General features: G+C 36.4%; 3 protein-coding genes across 5 annotated transcripts; all 3 read left to right on the top strand.

Annotated features, from left to right (window-relative positions):
- The first annotated feature begins 365 nt into the window (after positions 1–365).
- LOC143537019 (glutathione reductase, chloroplastic-like) lies at positions 366–6,046 on the top strand. Of its 3 annotated transcripts, none has more exons than XM_077030891.1 (17): positions 366–475; positions 673–820; positions 931–995; positions 1,068–1,137; positions 1,935–2,006; positions 2,696–2,899; positions 2,967–3,040; positions 3,125–3,208; positions 3,299–3,386; positions 3,460–3,541; positions 4,433–4,506; positions 4,627–4,734; positions 4,845–4,909; positions 4,995–5,108; positions 5,381–5,480; positions 5,612–5,665; positions 5,748–6,046. In XM_077030891.1, the coding sequence occupies exons 2-17, from the start codon at positions 683–685 to the stop codon at positions 5,841–5,843; spliced, it is 1,488 nt and encodes a 495-aa protein (XP_076887006.1). In that variant the 5' UTR covers positions 366–475; positions 673–682; the 3' UTR covers positions 5,844–6,046. The 3 variants fall into 3 exon arrangements, with proteins under 3 accessions (XP_076887006.1, XP_076887008.1, XP_076887007.1); XM_077030893.1 differs by having other exon boundaries at positions 372–389; XM_077030892.1 differs by having other exon boundaries at positions 468–513.
- Positions 6,047–7,098: 1,052 nt separating this feature from the next.
- Positions 7,099–8,729, top strand: LOC143537020 (non-specific lipid transfer protein GPI-anchored 5-like). Its single transcript, XM_077030895.1, has 2 exons — positions 7,099–7,631; positions 8,330–8,729. Exons 1-2 carry the CDS (start codon positions 7,301–7,303, stop codon positions 8,518–8,520), a joined length of 522 nt encoding a protein of 173 aa, XP_076887010.1. The 5' UTR covers positions 7,099–7,300; the 3' UTR covers positions 8,521–8,729.
- Positions 8,730–10,607: 1,878 nt separating this feature from the next.
- Positions 10,608–12,372, top strand: LOC143536986 (ER lumen protein-retaining receptor-like). The gene is made up of 7 exons (XM_077030855.1): positions 10,608–10,698; positions 10,940–11,127; positions 11,197–11,274; positions 11,450–11,565; positions 11,717–11,790; positions 11,949–12,012; positions 12,114–12,372. Exons 1-7 carry the CDS (start codon positions 10,608–10,610, stop codon positions 12,148–12,150), a joined length of 648 nt encoding a protein of 215 aa, XP_076886970.1. The 3' UTR covers positions 12,151–12,372.
- The last annotated feature ends 4,479 nt before the right edge of the window (positions 12,373–16,851 follow it).

The following is a 16,851-nucleotide window of genomic DNA, read 5'->3' on the forward strand; positions in this document are numbered from 1 at the left end:
CGTTTTTCAACCTCGGTTATAGACAGTTGCCACATGATAAATGCTCGAAGCTGGAAATAAACCGACAATATAAAATTTAGGAAAACATAAACATACATGGTTCGATCCAGTTTGATTTCAGCTAAAATTAATTAACGAGGACACCTTGACCATGACCATAACCATGACCATGACCATGACCATAACCGAAGGGATGATTAACGGAAGAGGACAGCATCAAGTTACCACTATCAATTATTCAATCAAACCTTCCACACCCTGCACTTTATATAAAACTATCAAGCAGATGAGATCACTGCTTACTCCTTTGTCTCAATAATAATTGCTTGCGACTCGGACCTGTCGTGGCTAATTCTCATTCAAGTAACTTCAATTCCATCCGTACAAAGGTATTCTATTAACCTAACACACTTCAATCGAGTATTTAGCTGCTGATCCGGAATCCTTATTGCACAATTAAACCGAATTTTACGTGGTAAATAATATTATAATTATAACCTATTGTTATATTTGGTAATATTCGGATCTGATATATTTTACAACTAATTGAAATTACGATTGTTGTTGTTATTATTATTATTGTTGTTGTTGTATAAATAGGGATTAGGAAATGGATATATTACGATTAATTGATCGATTGTTGATACCGTGTTTGCTTTTATGTGGATTCAGTATATTAATCATGTCACGGAAGATGCTGATTGACGGTGATATCGGTTCGAGTGATGACAATAATCAGTATGATTTTGATTTGTTTGTCATTGGTGCTGGTAGTGGTGGTGTTAGGGCTTCTAGGTTTTCAGCTCAGTATGGAGCTAAGGTATACATACATACATACATACATACATATATACATGCCACTTATTATTGCTTAGTTATGTAATAAATGTTATTTATTATTAATATTTGTTTCATAAATGTTATTGTAAGGTTGGGATTTGTGAGCTACCGTTTCATCCGGTCAGCTCGGAGACTATTGGAGGTGTTGGCGGGACGTAAGTTGTTAAATCTTTGTTTCGAATTGTGACTTTAGTGGTGCGTGTTATAACGTTTACAGCGTGTTTCAGGTGTGTGATTCGTGGGTGTGTTCCGAAGAAGATTCTGGTGTATGGAGCAAACTTTGGGCCTGAACTTGAGGTATATTGAGCTTCTTTTCTATAAAATATAGCCAGTCGTAGTGTTTCCTTAGCGTGGTCTTGGCTTATAGTTTTTTTTTCAGGGGTGTGTATAGACTATAGTTACGTGAAAGGGGGTTAGTGCTGCCTAACTTGTTTATTTGATTGCTATTTGTTGCTACTATAGTCTATCTACTGCTTCATGGTAGCAGACGCAATAGCTTACTTTTATATTACTAGTACTTATATATGGTTGTCGCTATCCTAGCCAAATCTTTATGTTATCTGAAATACTTTACTTAGCCTCTCTTTTTCTTGGGATAGACGAAAGGTTTGTCCCCATCACACCCTCTCCATACCCTACTAACTACTAACAGCTTGCCGTGTGTCGGATTTTACTGGGTATGATTGTTTTGTTTTACAAACTATTAAAATGGCTAATCTTGAATGTATTGAATAGATATATTTTTCATTTATGGTTCTTTGTGCTGTTATTAATTCAGTAAAACTGTTGTTTTATGCTTATAATCTTTATTTTGGTTTTAGTCCATGTAATTTTGTGTTAGGCTCTTTTTTAAAGGGTGTTTTAGGTAAATATGACACACTGTGAAGTTTGAATTGTTTAGAGATGTTGTGTATCTAACGACTGCTAGTACCCTTATGAATGACGAAGATTATAGTTCTCTAAATAAGTTTTCTATATAATACAATGTTTATTGACAATTGGGTATATCTTATCTTTATTGAATAGATATAAGTAGTCTTTGTTAGAGAGGAATCATATAAATATTTTACTCATCTCTGTTTCAACTCATGTAGGATGCAAGGGAGTATGGCTGGCAAGTGAATGAGAAAGTTGATTTTGATTGGACAAAGTTACTTCACAAAAAGGTTCGTTGAGGAAAGTTTCTGCTGTGCTTTTTCAGTTCATGTTTTACCTCCCGTCATGAATTTTAAATGGGTCAAATAAAGTTTCTGCATTTGTTATATAACCATCTTGTTCAATGTGTTTTTCTAACAAGTACTGACATGCACAATGGAACATTCATCTTCAAGCCTCTTAATATGTGGAAAAGCTAAATCATATTTGTCGAATTCTTATAAAGATAATTGCAGGATACAATTTGGTGAATCAAGTTAATATATTTAGTTTAAATTTTTCTAAACATTTTTTCTCTTGTATCTTAAAATTTTTATTTGAATCCCTTTTCTAGAACGAAGGAATTAAATGAGATTTGATGCTATTGTCATCCCTTACACATTGGAACTTGTTTGTTTATGTTTTTGTATAAGCATTAATGAGATATCCGTTTCTGTATATGAATTTCTAGATACTTTATTCCATATTTCAGTTGTATTTATATTATTCTTGAAAATTATTCTACTTAGATATTCAGTGGCAAATTCAATTCTTATAAATAGCGTATGATAATGAAATGTGGTGATACGAAAATGACAATTTTTAGCATCACTAATCTGTAATTTTTTGTACAAGTTAAAATGGGCCGGGTCAGTTTGACCCAAAATTCTTCAACTAGTTTGCCATTTTGTGTTTTCATCATATATCTTTTTTATCGTAGACTGAGGAAATATTGAGGCTAAATGCAGTATACAAACGCCTACTCTCAAATGCGGGAGTCAAGCTTTTTGAAGGCGAGGGAAGAATTGTGGGCCCCAATGAAGTGGAAGTTATACAGTTGGATGGCACCAAACTGTCCTACTCAGCAAAACATATACTGATAGCAACTGGTAGCAGAGCACAACGTCCCGATATTCCTGGGCAGGTATAAACTTTGGGTAATATTATCAATGATTTCAGTTTATTATATTTTATATTGCTCTTCTTTATAGGAGTTAGCTATTACATCTGATGAGGCTTTGAGCTTGGATGAGTTACCAAAGCGTGTTGTTGTACTTGGTGGAGGGTATGCTGACTTTTTACTTTGACTTTTTGACTTTTTCATCATGTAATTTCTGTACACGAGATGACAGTTATTGTATTTAATCAGCTATATCGCTGTTGAGTTTGCTTCAATATGGCGAGGGATGGGGTCCACCGTGAATCTATGTTTCAGGAAGGAACTGCCATTAAGGTAATAAATATATATATTAATATATAAATAATTAACTTAATCTCCATGTAATTATCAAACTGACTTTTTTTGGTGAAATTATGATTGCAGAGGTTTTGATGACGAAATGAGAGCTCTGGTTGCTAGAAATCTTGAAGGAAGAGGCATTATTTTGCACCCACAAACAAATTTGACACAGGTAATTTTTGTCTAATTATTTTCTGATTATGTTTATATTTTTAATTGATTTATATTATATGCATATGTTTCAGTTGGTCAAAACAGAGGATGGCATTAAAGTTACTACAGATCATGGTGAAGAACTAATGGCAGATGTTGTACTTTTTGCCACTGGTAATTTTAGACCTTCATAAAAGATAGCTGTTAGTTAAAATTCACCCTTTTTATATAGTTACTTTTAAAATATTACATGATGCTTCTAAATTGTAGCTGGTTGATTGGAATTGAACCCTAAATCCTATCCCAATTCTTACATTTAAGCATGTAAACGACCTGCACACACATACATTTGAGTCAACCCTCACCCGAAGACGACCCAATTAACCCATTTATCAAAAAACAAAATTGACATAATGAGTGATATGAATTTTTTTTTTGAAAATTATTAGAAATCTTGAAAATGAATTGAAAATTACAAGTGTATCTGCCGAAAAATGGAAAAAGGAAAAAAACACAAATAAAAATATAATTATAGTGTTTGTTGACCCAAAACCTTTTTTTTCCCGTGTCGGGTTTGGGCCGTGTCAACAATTTCCGCCCTTGTGTCTCGTTCATTTTTGTTTGTGAGCATTTGTTCATTTAAGTTCGTTTTTGTTTTTAAGTTTGTTCATTTACGTTCGTTTATATACATTAAAATCTTTAGGGCCCTTTACAGTTTGCTCTGGTCTTATGAAATTAATATATCACTCATTCCAATTTACCGTAGTTTTATCAACTATTTTTCTAAACCCAACAGATTGATGTTCACTCTTACTTGAACTGGTGTTCGCTTAGTTATGTTTATTTATATTCGTTCAGTTATGCTCGTTCTTTTATGTTCGTGAGCCATTTGTTTATTAAGTATTAACGAACGAACATAAACAAACACGAACACAGTCATTTTTTAATAAACAAACACAATCAAGAAAAGATAACCCTATTCATTTGACTGTTCGTGTTCGATCGTTTGTCCGGTTAAACTTAAACGAATGAACAGACATGAACTTTTCATTTTGTTGGTCACAGGGCGGGCCCCAAATACAAAGAGATTAAATTTGCAAGCTGCTGGTGTTGAATTAGACAAAACAGGAGCGATAAAGGTTACCTTTTACTTTATTTCCCTGTGTTTATATTTTAATGTTGCTTGTAATGCAAGTAACAAGAAAACGATTGGTTTTGGATTAAAACAGTATGAAAAGGGTAAATTTGGAATTTTGTAGGTCAATGAGTATTCTCAAACCAATGTGCCTAGCATTTGGGCCATAGGTGATGTTACAAATCGGATAAATCTTACTCCTGTTGCTTTGATGGAAGGAACTATGCTTGCTGTATGTGATTTCAACTTTTACTCTGAATTTACTGATTATTATTATTATTATTATTATTCCATTTTATATCTATAATACATTTAATACTTTTATTATTTTATCACATACAGAAAACCGTCTTCGGTAACGAACCTAGCAAGCCTGACCATAGCAACGTACCCTGTGCCGTTTTCTGGTAACACTATTTTTTAAATTTTCTTTTTATTTATGTCAAAATCAGTTTTTATGTTTTTTTACCAAAATTATATTTTCCATGTCAGCATACCGCCTCTCTCTGTTGTTGGATTAAGTGAAGAACAGGCCATAGAACAGGCTACTGGAGATATTTTGGTTTTTACATCAACGTTTAATCCAATGAAGAACACCATTTCTGGGTATGTTAATAATTATGTTAATAATAATAAAGTAATTAAAATTAAGATTTAAGAAACAAAATGGGTTAAAGTGTAATTTTTGGAAGTGGGAATAATAATCTCACTTGACCCAAATCTGTAGCTTTTAATTTTTCAAACCATAAGGACGAAATCAATAATTTGGACCAAACCTTCTATATCATTCTACAAAATGGAGAAAAGTGGGTTGAGGGTCAACTATTATTGATATGTATTAAATTTAAATATTAATCTGCGTTTCTATATTTCCATAGACGACAAGAGAAGACACTGATGAAGCTTATCGTTAGTGCTGAGTCCGATAAAGTTATCGGTGCCTCGATGTGCGGGCCTGATGCACCAGAAATTATGCAGGTAAATATAATTACTCTTAATCCTTTTGGAAAAATTTAAATGTAAACCTTTAAATAATTTTTAAAAAAAATTAAGACTGCTATTGCAATAATGCTTTTCACCACTCATAATGATGCTCATATTTTTGTTAGGGTGTTGCTATTGCAATCAAATGTGGAGCAACGAAGGCACAATTTGATAGCACGGTTAGCTTATGTGGATTTTTTTAATTTGTGTTTCATGATATTTTATTTCTCGTTTAATTGAAAAAGGTTGGTGCCTTTTCAGGTTGGGATACACCCATCAGCTGCAGAGGAGTTTGTTACAATGCGATCAGTTACAAGGCGTATTGCTGCTGCTGGTAAACGGAAGACCAATCTCTAAATGTGTTTTTTAGTTGGTTGGTTGTTCTTCGTACCTCACGTCGAGACGTGTGTAACATTATATTTTATTCATAAGTTGCAACATTGGGTGATTGGTTGGTATGTACTATGTGGTTATAGATTTTTGAAATAGAACGGAATAATGAACGAAAGATTGAATATTGGTAGTTTTGGGTTTTAAAATGTTATATATATGGTTCTATATACACGTTCTTTTACATTTTCATTAATGATGTGTAAAGTGAACCAGAACCAACCGTGCTATCGGTTTGATAGTTTGTATGTAGTTTGTGTTTGGACAAGTCCTAGAAAACAGATGATATCATAATAATCAACAATGGAATGGACAAGAGATCATGTTTTCATGGTGAATTGTATTACACATCTTGATTCCAATTCCAAGTATATAAAAAACCGTACTTAGGCTATGGGGTATACGCAAAGGGTGGGCGCCGATGTGGCATTGTGGATCCAAACTCGGGTCCAAGTCTGACTCAAACAGGTCAAGGTTTGTTATTTTGCTCCTTTTATATATTTACTTTGCGTGTATGTATTTCCTACCAAATAAATAAAAAGGTATTTGACTATTTGTTTATAGAGTTTGGTAGTTATTTACCAGATTCCATTTGAGTGGGTATGAAGCAGGTCATTTATAATACCAAATCACATTAGTTTTTGTCCCACCTCAAATTTTCTGTTTATTCACAAGCTAAAATAATTAATGTATATATATATAACGAAGGTAAATAAAAATCATTAATTATATAAAAACAAAAAAAAACACCTTTTCAATTTTTCATTATATTTCAATGGATGGTTATCTCATTCCATGTATCACAATTGCCTGTTTGTTCCATGATCAAATGTTGCGATGATAAACAAGTCGAGTGTTCACATGCAACTAAACACGACACGTGTATTCACATGTTAAATAAGCATGCAAATATTTACACATCAATACTCTATAGTTACATATTTACAACCAAAAATAATAGTAAGAGTGTGCTCAAGTATGTATAAACTATAAAACTAATGTCTCTCTCTTTTAGCTTTTATATTATGATATAAAATACCCGGCCAGTTTAAGTTATGGAATAACACGTATTCTTCTAAAAAAATGTATGTCATAAACGGATCACCTATGGACCCACACCAATACTAACCCGAACACATTCACATTAAACCTGAACTCACTAAAAAGGTAATTCTTTTAATTCCTAAACATTTCTCATTTTAAAATTCTTTGGTTGCTATTAGACAATGTCATAAGGTAGGAAAGGTAGGTTACCTATGCACAACACCTCATGAAGCCTTGAGTTAACTCAGTCAAACCAACCCCCCTATATATAGAACCAAAAATCCTCCATACTCTCTCAACCAAAACCTCAAATCTTCTTTCAAATTCAAACCAAACTAAACTAAACTAAAAAAACACACCAAAATCCCACAAATACCCAAATGGCACAACATCAAAAAACCAACACAATCTTTATGATCCTAGTGATCACAATGGCTGCCCTATATGGTGGCTCAATGGCTCAGTCTTCAGGGTGCACAAGTGCTCTAATTAGCTTGTCACCATGCCTAAATTACATTTCGGGCAACACGTCAACACCATCATCAGGATGTTGTACCCAACTTTCTAGTGTGGTCCAGTCAGAGCCACAATGCTTGTGTCAAGTTCTTAATGGTGGTGGCTCGTCTTTGGGACTTAATATTAACCAAACTCAGGCTCTTGAGTTGCCTAAGGCTTGCAATGTTCAAACACCACCAACTAGCCGATGCAATGGTAATGTTCTAAACATTTAGTTACTATGTTTTTATCCAAATTATAAAACATATGGATATATACTTTCATATTTATTTAATTAGAAATGATATGGAAAAATTACCTCAAAGTTTAAAAGTCCACATATTAGTTGATTCAAAAATAATTTTTTTTATAGTTCTCATGTCAAAATGGGCGGGTGGGTGGGTAACACGGTCAAAACAGGTAACTTTTTGTACATAATGTAACAGTAGAGTTCACCAGAAACACATGTTATCTAGAATAATACATTGGCGCAAGATTCACACACATCCTACGTTGACGTGGCACATGATTGTTTTTTAAATACTTTGGCGCAAGATTCACAAACATCATGAGCCGATGTGGCACGGGATATGGGTTTTTGTGGACACTTGTCATCCTACTATCGGATTAACTTTTTGTAAAAAGAAAATCCAATGGCTATTTTGTTAGATATTGTACGTCATGCTTTCCTGATTTTGTTTTGTCAATGTCTCAAATATGCTTAGAAATAAATTATTTCAATAATAATCAAACTTTATGAATAATCCTGTATGAGTCGTTAAACATAACTGAATTAGTTGAGTCAAAATTGTCACCTCTAATTAAGAATTTATTTTTTCATAAGTTTCATATTCAAAACCAACCAATTCAAATTTATGAACTTATTCATTGTTTTGTGTTTTAAAATTGAGCAGCTGCTTCTCCAACTGACTCTCCTTCAGGAACAACACCTACTTCTTCTCCAGGATCGCCTTCGGGTAAAGGAAGTGAAACAAACACCGTGCCATCGACTGATAACGGTTCTTCAGATGCTACTTCAATAAGATTCACAACCATTCCTATACTATTTTCCGTATTTGTTGCCACATATGCCGTGGGGATCTAAGTTATTTACAACTATCGCGCGCATCATTATGTTAGTGTTCATCATATTCACTCATTTTCCTTTGATTCTTATTGTTTTTTTGTTCTCTTGTTTTACTTTGTGAGTTTATTTGAGGGGCATTCTATGTATGGAATTCTTTGTGGCCAGTATTTGTATTGTTTTGGATAAATATGATATTTTTTTATACAATATTGTGTATTTCATGTGAACATAGCCAGCATAGTTGATAACTGACATTCAAATATCATCTGTGTTGGAAATCAAGAGGGCAATTGATTGATAAAACACAAATTAACACAAAAACATATTTACTTCAACTACAACTTGTTCAATATGATACAACCCTTATTTATACTACACAAATGACGATTATTTACCGTACCATAAGCACCTAATATAGTTACATATTTACGTATATATGCTAAACCCCTAAGGAGTTACTTCCAATAATTTGTGGGTTATTGCTATAGGTGGATCATGATAAATTTTGGGCTATAGAGTATTGTGATTGATTGTAAAATGTCAACTCTGGGCATGCACATTTGACTCTAAAAAGTAGGGGTGTGCAAATTAACCGCCATAACTATTAACCGAACCATAATCGACATAACCGAACCGATTTTAACCGATAACCGACATAACCAGTGGGACAGTTTAATGAATTTTTGAAACACGCTAAATACGGGTCGGTTTTGGTTAAAGATAATTTCAAACCCGCCAAAACCGAACCGTCCCATTTTCAAGATTCTCAGCATTATGCAGTATAATTAGACACACGGTTGATAATTTGAAGAAAATTAAAGAAGATAATAAACTAATAACGCTCTCATTTTTTTATTATATGATCTAGTTTTACTAAAATGTTAATCCATTAATCGTTGTTTGAATATATATTATTAATATTATAAGAATTATATATTTTAACTATGTATGTCATTTTAAGTGTTTTAAGTACCAAAGTTTTAGGCTCAATTATACATTGGTTTAATCACGATTAACTAACTCATAACCGACTCGCTATAACCTACAAAACCGATTAACCGAAACCGCCATAATGAATCAGTTATGGTTATGGTTATCTATTAACCAGCATGTTGGTTATGGTTATGGGTTTGGCCTAAAACCGCTCCATGCACACCCCTACTAAAAAGTACCAACGATATGAAGTTGGAAGTTGGAACCATTTGAAAAACTTGGCTTGAGACCTAATTTACGAACAAATTTTCAAAATCTGTTCATATAGTATAGTTTCTTGCAATTCAAAACATTTAAATATACAGTCATCATAGACTCATAATCTGAAGACATGAAACCCCTTATATAGTTAATAGTTGAAATGTTGTGATTTCAAATAACATTGAAATAATCAAGAGTTTTATAGAGACAGAATAACTAAAGAAGATAAAAGACATCTCTTTGTGATCGAAGAGTGAAGACGGACTATATCGACCAGCTTAAATATTTGTTTTTGGTTATCCAAGTATGTCGTCCATCTTCTACCCAAGCATGCTTTTGATTATAAACTAACTTCTAGTGGTAGCTCAAAGACACCATACTAACCATCTTATTAGTAAGTCTAGCGATACTCTCTTCCTCAAAGACTTAAACTTATAATATGATAGTGTTTCAGGATGAGTCAGAGTTTAGAACATCAAATTAATATAAATGTTTGAAATCTCATTTTCGGAAAGCTCACTTGGGTATTGGAGACTTCAAGCTTTCTTCAATAACAAAAAAATAAAATTTAAAAGAAAATAACTAAACAATAATTAATAAATTTTATAATTGTAAATAATAATATAATAATAAGACTACACTCAAGCAAAAGGTGTATTTTATATTATTTACTGGAGTAGTTAATACTTAATAGTTTGTTTAATTGTCAACCACTCCAATTCCCCCAAAATAAACTATATATTTTATTCGTTTCTTTTTAATAAAAAAAAAAAGGATCCGACCCGATTGTTGTCACCTCCCGAATATTGATTCATTCATGCAGAAACACCAAAACATCCGATCTTGGCCGGTCTATATATTAAACCAACAAATTGTTGGCTGTGCATTTGAAGGAAGAGAGTGAGAAGAAGATGAATATATTCACATTGGCAGGTGACATGACACATTTAATGAGCATTCTAGTCTTACTTCTCAAAATTCACACCATCAAATCATGCGCTGGTACGTACGTACATTATATATAATATTATGTCACACACGTTACCTTTCATTTGTTAATTATGATGTCATGATAATGTGACATTGGAAGGTTAAATTAGAAACATGCATGCAATGCAATGCAATTAATTGGTCAGATCTTAATCCTTTGATCTAATCGATTTACTGTTGCTTTAATCATATTCATCACATACGATACGATATAAAACCCCGGTTTTAATCATTCTTGTGTTACACTGATCAGGGATATCATTGAAAACTCAGGAGCTGTATGCGCTGATGTTTGTGACTCGCTACTTGGACGTGTATACTAACTTTTATTCAATATACAACACTATCATGAAGGTCATCTTCCTAGGTAGCTCGTTCACTATTGTATGGTACATACGACAACACAGCGTTGTTCGTAGATCCTATGATAAAGATCAAGACATCATCATCATCATCATCATCATCATCATCGTACTCAGTATATCCCACCAATAGCATAAAGATCAAGACACCTTCCGCCATTATTTCCTTATGATTCCTTGTTTGCTTTTGGCCTTGCTCATTAATGACAAGTTTACTTTCACAGAGGTATAATAAACATATTGCTATATATATTCATATATTATTAGATATTCCAGTAGGGGTAAACGAGCCAAGTTGCTAAAAGCATGAAAAAAGCCGAGCTTAAGCCTAGTCGGGCTTGGGCTCGGATCATTATGCCCATTTCTTTTTTGGTTTTTATATTTGCTAATATTATTTCCAGGTGATGTGGACATTCTCTATATATCTCGAAGCAGTCGCGATACTTCCACAGCTGGTATTACTACAAAGAACAAGTAATATTGATAACTTGACCGGCCAATATGTTTTTCTTCTTGGGTAATACATTTTAGTTTCTGTCCTTTTTTCCCTTTTTCGTAAATTAAAAATATATTTAATAAATGGTTCAATTCAGGTTATGTAATATCTTTAATGTATCAAATGTGTAATAATAAAATTGCAGTTACTAAATGTTATTGGTTTTTTGCAGAGCATACCGAGCTTTATACATTTTAAACTGGATCTATCGTTACTACACAGAAGCGCATTTTGTCCATTGGATCAGTATGTCTCTCGCTAACTCTCAAAACCACATCAAAAATACTAAATATGCTTTGGTGTAAAGAAAAAAAAAATTCTGGTTTTCAAAAGACAAGTAAACAACTCATAAATTTGCAATCCTTAAAAGATTAACTTAATTAATGTTTTTTTCGGTTTTGTAGCTTGGATTGCGGGGTTAATCCAGACGTTGTTATATGCTGATTTCTTCTATTACTACTTTACAAGGTAACTAATAGTAACTAATACTCAAATTTAGTTTACTATATTGATGATATTTTGTGTGGTGATGTTGACCATGTACTTTTTTTGGTATACCATAATTGCAGCTGGAAGAACAATAAAAGGCTCCAATTACCTCTTTGAACTTGTTCTTTTCGACAGCGATCGGATGAGAGGTGTCTCATAGGGTTGGGCGGTGATTTCGATTCTTTTAGTGTTCTTTTTTTAATGACCATGTGGTTTTCATATACTCCTTGAAAGTGGCGTTGTAATTTGTAACACCCCCAACTGGACAGTATGAGTATGATCACGAGTGATTATATGATATTCCTCTTTTGTCGTCGTGCCATATCATATCTTCAATATGTATAATGCAAGTGCATCCCGTTAGAGATGCCATTTGTAGGGGTATGGTACTAAAACCCGGTTCTACGCCCTAAATCTATTATGTTTGGCTTATTTTATTACATGGACTAATACAATGTTATTGGGCTGAGGGGGTTTGTGGAGGTAACCCTAACTGGGCTAGGCCCATTAGGGTATCATGATGGTGGCCATGAGGCTCTCTATATAAGGATGTCTCCACCTCCTTATTATGGGGTCATGCTCAATAAGAGCCACCACCACTTTTTGTGTCTGTAAACAAGAGATCTTAGGATCTCTTAGCAGTCACCTCCACACCCCCAAAAAACCATTGCAGGTCTCTAGCAGCTGAAGAAGAAGATCAAGACGTGGTTCGTTCATCTCAAAATCCGTGGGGACATCGTCATGGATCAGGTCAGATTTCATTTCGTGTTTCGACATTGGCGCCATCCGTGGGACGGCAACGAACTACCCTTCGATCTTCATCTCGGCTGTCAGATCTCTCCCAGGAAAAACCCAGATCTGGAAGTTTACAGAAAAAGGCTTCAAGGCTTGTTCTATTAAAGCTCAAAAAGATCTATAGATCTAAAAGAGGCTTCCAGATCTGTGTAAAAAGAAACAGCCTGATTCGAATGATCAGGTCTCCGGATCTGTGATGGTTTTAAATCTGCTCCGAGCTTCAGATCTACCTAGATCTGATTTACAGATCTAGATCTAGATTACAGACCTGGATTTTAGGTCTAAAGTTGCAGGTCTGACTCTAAAATTGCAGATCCAGAAATTACCAGACTTCCGCCGCCATGTACGCGCGCTCGCGGATTCTCACTCCGCAGCCGTGCATGTGCCGCCGCGGAAACCACCATCTGGGTTTTGCGTAAGAGACCTCCGCCATGCACGCGCATTCACGAGTCACCACTCCATCGCCGTGCACGCGCGCATCAGGCCACGCGCTAAACTTCAAGGTTGGGAATCCTCATAATATCCCATATGGCTACGCGCCAAACTTAAAGGTTGGGAATCCTCATAATATCCCATATGGCTACGCGCCAAACTTAAAGGTTGGGAATCCTCATAATATCCCATATGGCCACGCGCCAAACTTCAAGGATGGGAATCCTCATAATATCCCATATGGCTACGCGCCAAACTTAAAGGTTGGGAATCCTCATAATATCCCATATGGCTACGCGCCAAACTTAAAGGTTGGGAATCCTCATAATATCCCATATGACTACGCGCCAAACTTAAAGGTTGGGAATCCTCATAATATCCCATATGGCTACGCGCCAAACTTAAAGGTTGGGAATCCTCATAATATCCCATATGGCCACGCGCCAAACTTCAAGGATGGGAATCCTCATAATATCCCATATGGCTACGCGCCAAACTTCAAGGTTGAGAATCCTCATAATATCCCATATGGCTACGCGCCAAACTTCAAAGTTGGGAATCCTCATACCACATGCTCATGCATCACATATGCTCACGCATATTACACATGCTTACGCATCACATATGCTCACGCATATCACAGTCTACGCGCACGCGCATACAATATCTGCGCGTGGCGCGGGACATAAAGCCTACACGCACGCGCATACAACATCTGCGCGTGGCGCATAACACAAACCAAAGTCTACGCGCACGCGCATGCAACATCTGCGCGTGGCGCGGGACATAAAGTAGCTCGTAAGTCGCCTCGCGCGCAAGCTTTTATTATTCATGCAGCTCATAAGACGCCTCGCGCGCAAGCTGTTATTATTATTCATAAAGCCCATAAGACGCCTCGCGCGCAAGCTGTTATTATTATTCATACAGCCCATAAGACGCCTCGCGCGCAAGCTGTTACTATTATTATAGCTCGTAAGTCGCCTCGCGCGCAAGCTTTTATTATCCATACAGCTCATAAGACGCCTCGCGCGCAAGCTGTTATTATTATTATAGCTCGTAAGTCGCATCGCGCGCAAGCTTTTATTATTCATGCAGCTCGTAAGTCGCCTCGCGCGCAAGCTGTTATTATTCTCACAGCTCATAAGACGCCTCGCGCGCAAGCTGTTATTATTATTCATACAGCCCATAAGAAGCCTCGCGCGCAAGCTGTTACTATTATTATAGCTCGTAAGTCGCCTCGCGCGCAAGCTTTTATTATCCATACAGCTCATAAGACGCCTCGCGCGCAAGCTGTTATTATTATTATAGCTCGTAAGCCGCCTCACGCGCAAGCTTCATTATTATTACAGCTCATAAGACGCCTCGCGCGCAAGCTGTTATTATTATAGCTCGTAAGTCGCCTCATGCGCAAGCTTCATTATTATTATAGCTCGTAAGTCGCCTCGCGCGCAAGCTTTTATTATTCATGCAGCTCATAAGACGCCTCGCGCGTAAGCTGTTATTATTATTATAGCTCGTAAGTCGCCTCGCGCGCAAGCTTTTATTATTCATGCAGCTCGTAAGTCGCCTCGCGCGCAAGCTGTTATTATTCTCACAGCTCATAAGACGCCTCGCGCGCAAGCTGTTATTATTATTCATACAGCCCATAAGACGCCTCGCGCGCAAGCTGTTACTATTATTATAGCTCGTAAGTCGCCTCGCGCGCAAGCTTTTATTATCCATACAGCTCATAAGACGCCTCGCGCGCAAGCTGTTATTATTATTATAGCTCGTAAGCCGCCTCACGCGCAAGCTTCATTATTATTACAGCTCATAAGGCGCCTCGCGCGCAAGCTGTTATTATTATAGCTCGTAAGTCGCCTCACGCGCAAGCTTCATTATTATTATAGCTCGTAAGTCGCCTCGTGCGCAAGCTTTTATTATTCATGCAGCTCATAAGACGCCTCGCGCGTAAGCTGTTATTATTATTATAACTCGTAAGTCGCCTCGCGCGCAAGCTTTCATTATTCATACAGCTCATAAGACGCCTCGCGCGTAAGCTGTTATTATTCTTATAGTCCGTAAGTCGCCTCGCGCGCAGGCTTAATTATTATTATAGCTCGTAAGTCGCCTCACGCGCAAGCTTCATTATTATTATAGCTCGTAAGTCGCCTCGCGCGCAAGCTTTTATTATTCATGCAGCTCATAAGACGCCTCGCGCGTAAGCTGTTATTATTATTATAACTCGTAAGTCGCCTCGCGCGCAAGCTTTCATTATTCATACAGCTCATAAGACGCCTCGCGCGTAAGCTGTTATTATTCTTATAGTCCGTAAGTCGCCTCGCGCGCAGGCTTAATTATTCTTATAGCTCGTAAGACGCCTCGCGCGCAAACTCTATATTATTCCTATAGCTCGTAAGTCGCCTCACGCGCAAGCTTTATTATTCTCATAGCTTGTAAGTCGCCTCGCGCGCAGACTTTTATTACAACATGACACCATCATGAAGAAAACCTCTCAAAACTCAAAGACAATAAAGATAAGGCCAAAGAACAGGGAAAAAACCGCCTCATAGCCTAACACACCTCATAAAGTCCAGCGCTCCACCTAGACGCTTGCGCGTCCAGGAGCAACACTGGACTTGGGGGGGGCTTGTAGGGGTATGGTACTAAAACCCGGTTCTACGCCCTAAATCTATTATGTTTGGCTTATTTTATTACATGGACTAATACAATGTTATTGGGCTGAGGGGGTTTTGTGGAGGTAACCCTAACTGGGCTAGGCCCATTAGGGTATCATGATGGTGGCCATGAGGCTCTCTATATAAGGAGGTCTCCACCTCCTTATTATGGGGTCATGCTCAATAAGAGCCACCACCACTTTTTGTGTCTGTAAACAAGAGATCTTAGGATCTCTTAGCAGTCACCTCCACACCCCCAAAAAACCATTGCAGGTCTCTAGCAGCTGAAGAAGAAGATCAAGACGTGGTTCGTTCATCTCAAAATCCGTGAGGACATCGTCATGGATCAGGTCAGATTTCATTTCGTGTTTTGACACCATTAGAGCATCTATAACGGAAGTCTAAAAGTGCCAGTTCTGTCAATAGCCAAAACGCCTCTCCTACCTCCTTTCAAATGTTTGTGTTTTGACAATTATATACTTATTAAATCATTGATATGAATTTTTCATTCATATTTGGTGTGTGATTTACACAATTGGGCAATTGGCAAAAACAAAGTATATAATACGAGACAAGAGCCGCAAAATGTGAAGATGTATATAGCATATGGCTCGGGCAACTTATATGTAGTCAAGCACTAGTGTTTCAAGAGGGCATCATCAACACGATATTTTGTGGGTGGTGTCGATGCGAAAAGACTCAAAATTTGGCAAATTCTTTAGTACATAACTATTGATACAAGGGCAATTCAAAAGGCTTGTGACTCTCTCGATAAAAGCCCAAATAGAACGAGTTGAAAAAACTTGATTGAATACAACCTGAGTTGCGTTGGCTTATTTTGTAACCGATCCAAAATCGACCTAAGCTCGGCTCGGGTCATGGCTCTGCTCGTTGGCTCGATCTTAGGCTCATTTAACTTCAAAATCGAGCACGA

Source organism: Bidens hawaiensis, unplaced genomic scaffold (assembly GCF_021521415.1).
Source record: "Bidens hawaiensis isolate Kalapana, Puna unplaced genomic scaffold, B.hawaiensis_p1.1 tig00011076_1, whole genome shotgun sequence".
Classification (NCBI taxonomy): Eukaryota; Viridiplantae; Streptophyta; class Magnoliopsida; order Asterales; family Asteraceae; genus Bidens; species Bidens hawaiensis.

Bases quoted from the DNA above. Each gene is read 5' to 3' on its own strand.
- LOC143536986 (XM_077030855.1), top strand. From the start codon at position 10,608: ATGAATATATTCACATTGGCAGGTGACATGACACATTTAATGAGCATT. The intron at 11,566-11,716 runs GTAATACATTTT...GGTTTTTTGCAG, and splicing joins CAATATGTTTTTCTTCTTGG to AGCATACCGAGCTTTATACA. The intron at 12,013-12,113 runs GTAACTAATAGT...CCATAATTGCAG, and splicing joins TTCTATTACTACTTTACAAG to CTGGAAGAACAATAAAAGGC.
- LOC143537019 (XM_077030891.1), top strand. From the start codon at position 683: ATGTCACGGAAGATGCTGATTGACGGTGATATCGGTTCGAGTGATGAC. The intron at 2,007-2,695 runs GTTCGTTGAGGA...TTTTTATCGTAG, and splicing joins CAAAGTTACTTCACAAAAAG to ACTGAGGAAATATTGAGGCT. The intron at 4,910-4,994 runs GTAACACTATTT...TTTCCATGTCAG, and splicing joins GTACCCTGTGCCGTTTTCTG to CATACCGCCTCTCTCTGTTG.
- LOC143537020 (XM_077030895.1), top strand. From the start codon at position 7,301: ATGGCACAACATCAAAAAACCAACACAATCTTTATGATCCTAGTGATC. The intron at 7,632-8,329 runs GTAATGTTCTAA...AAAATTGAGCAG, and splicing joins ACCAACTAGCCGATGCAATG to CTGCTTCTCCAACTGACTCT.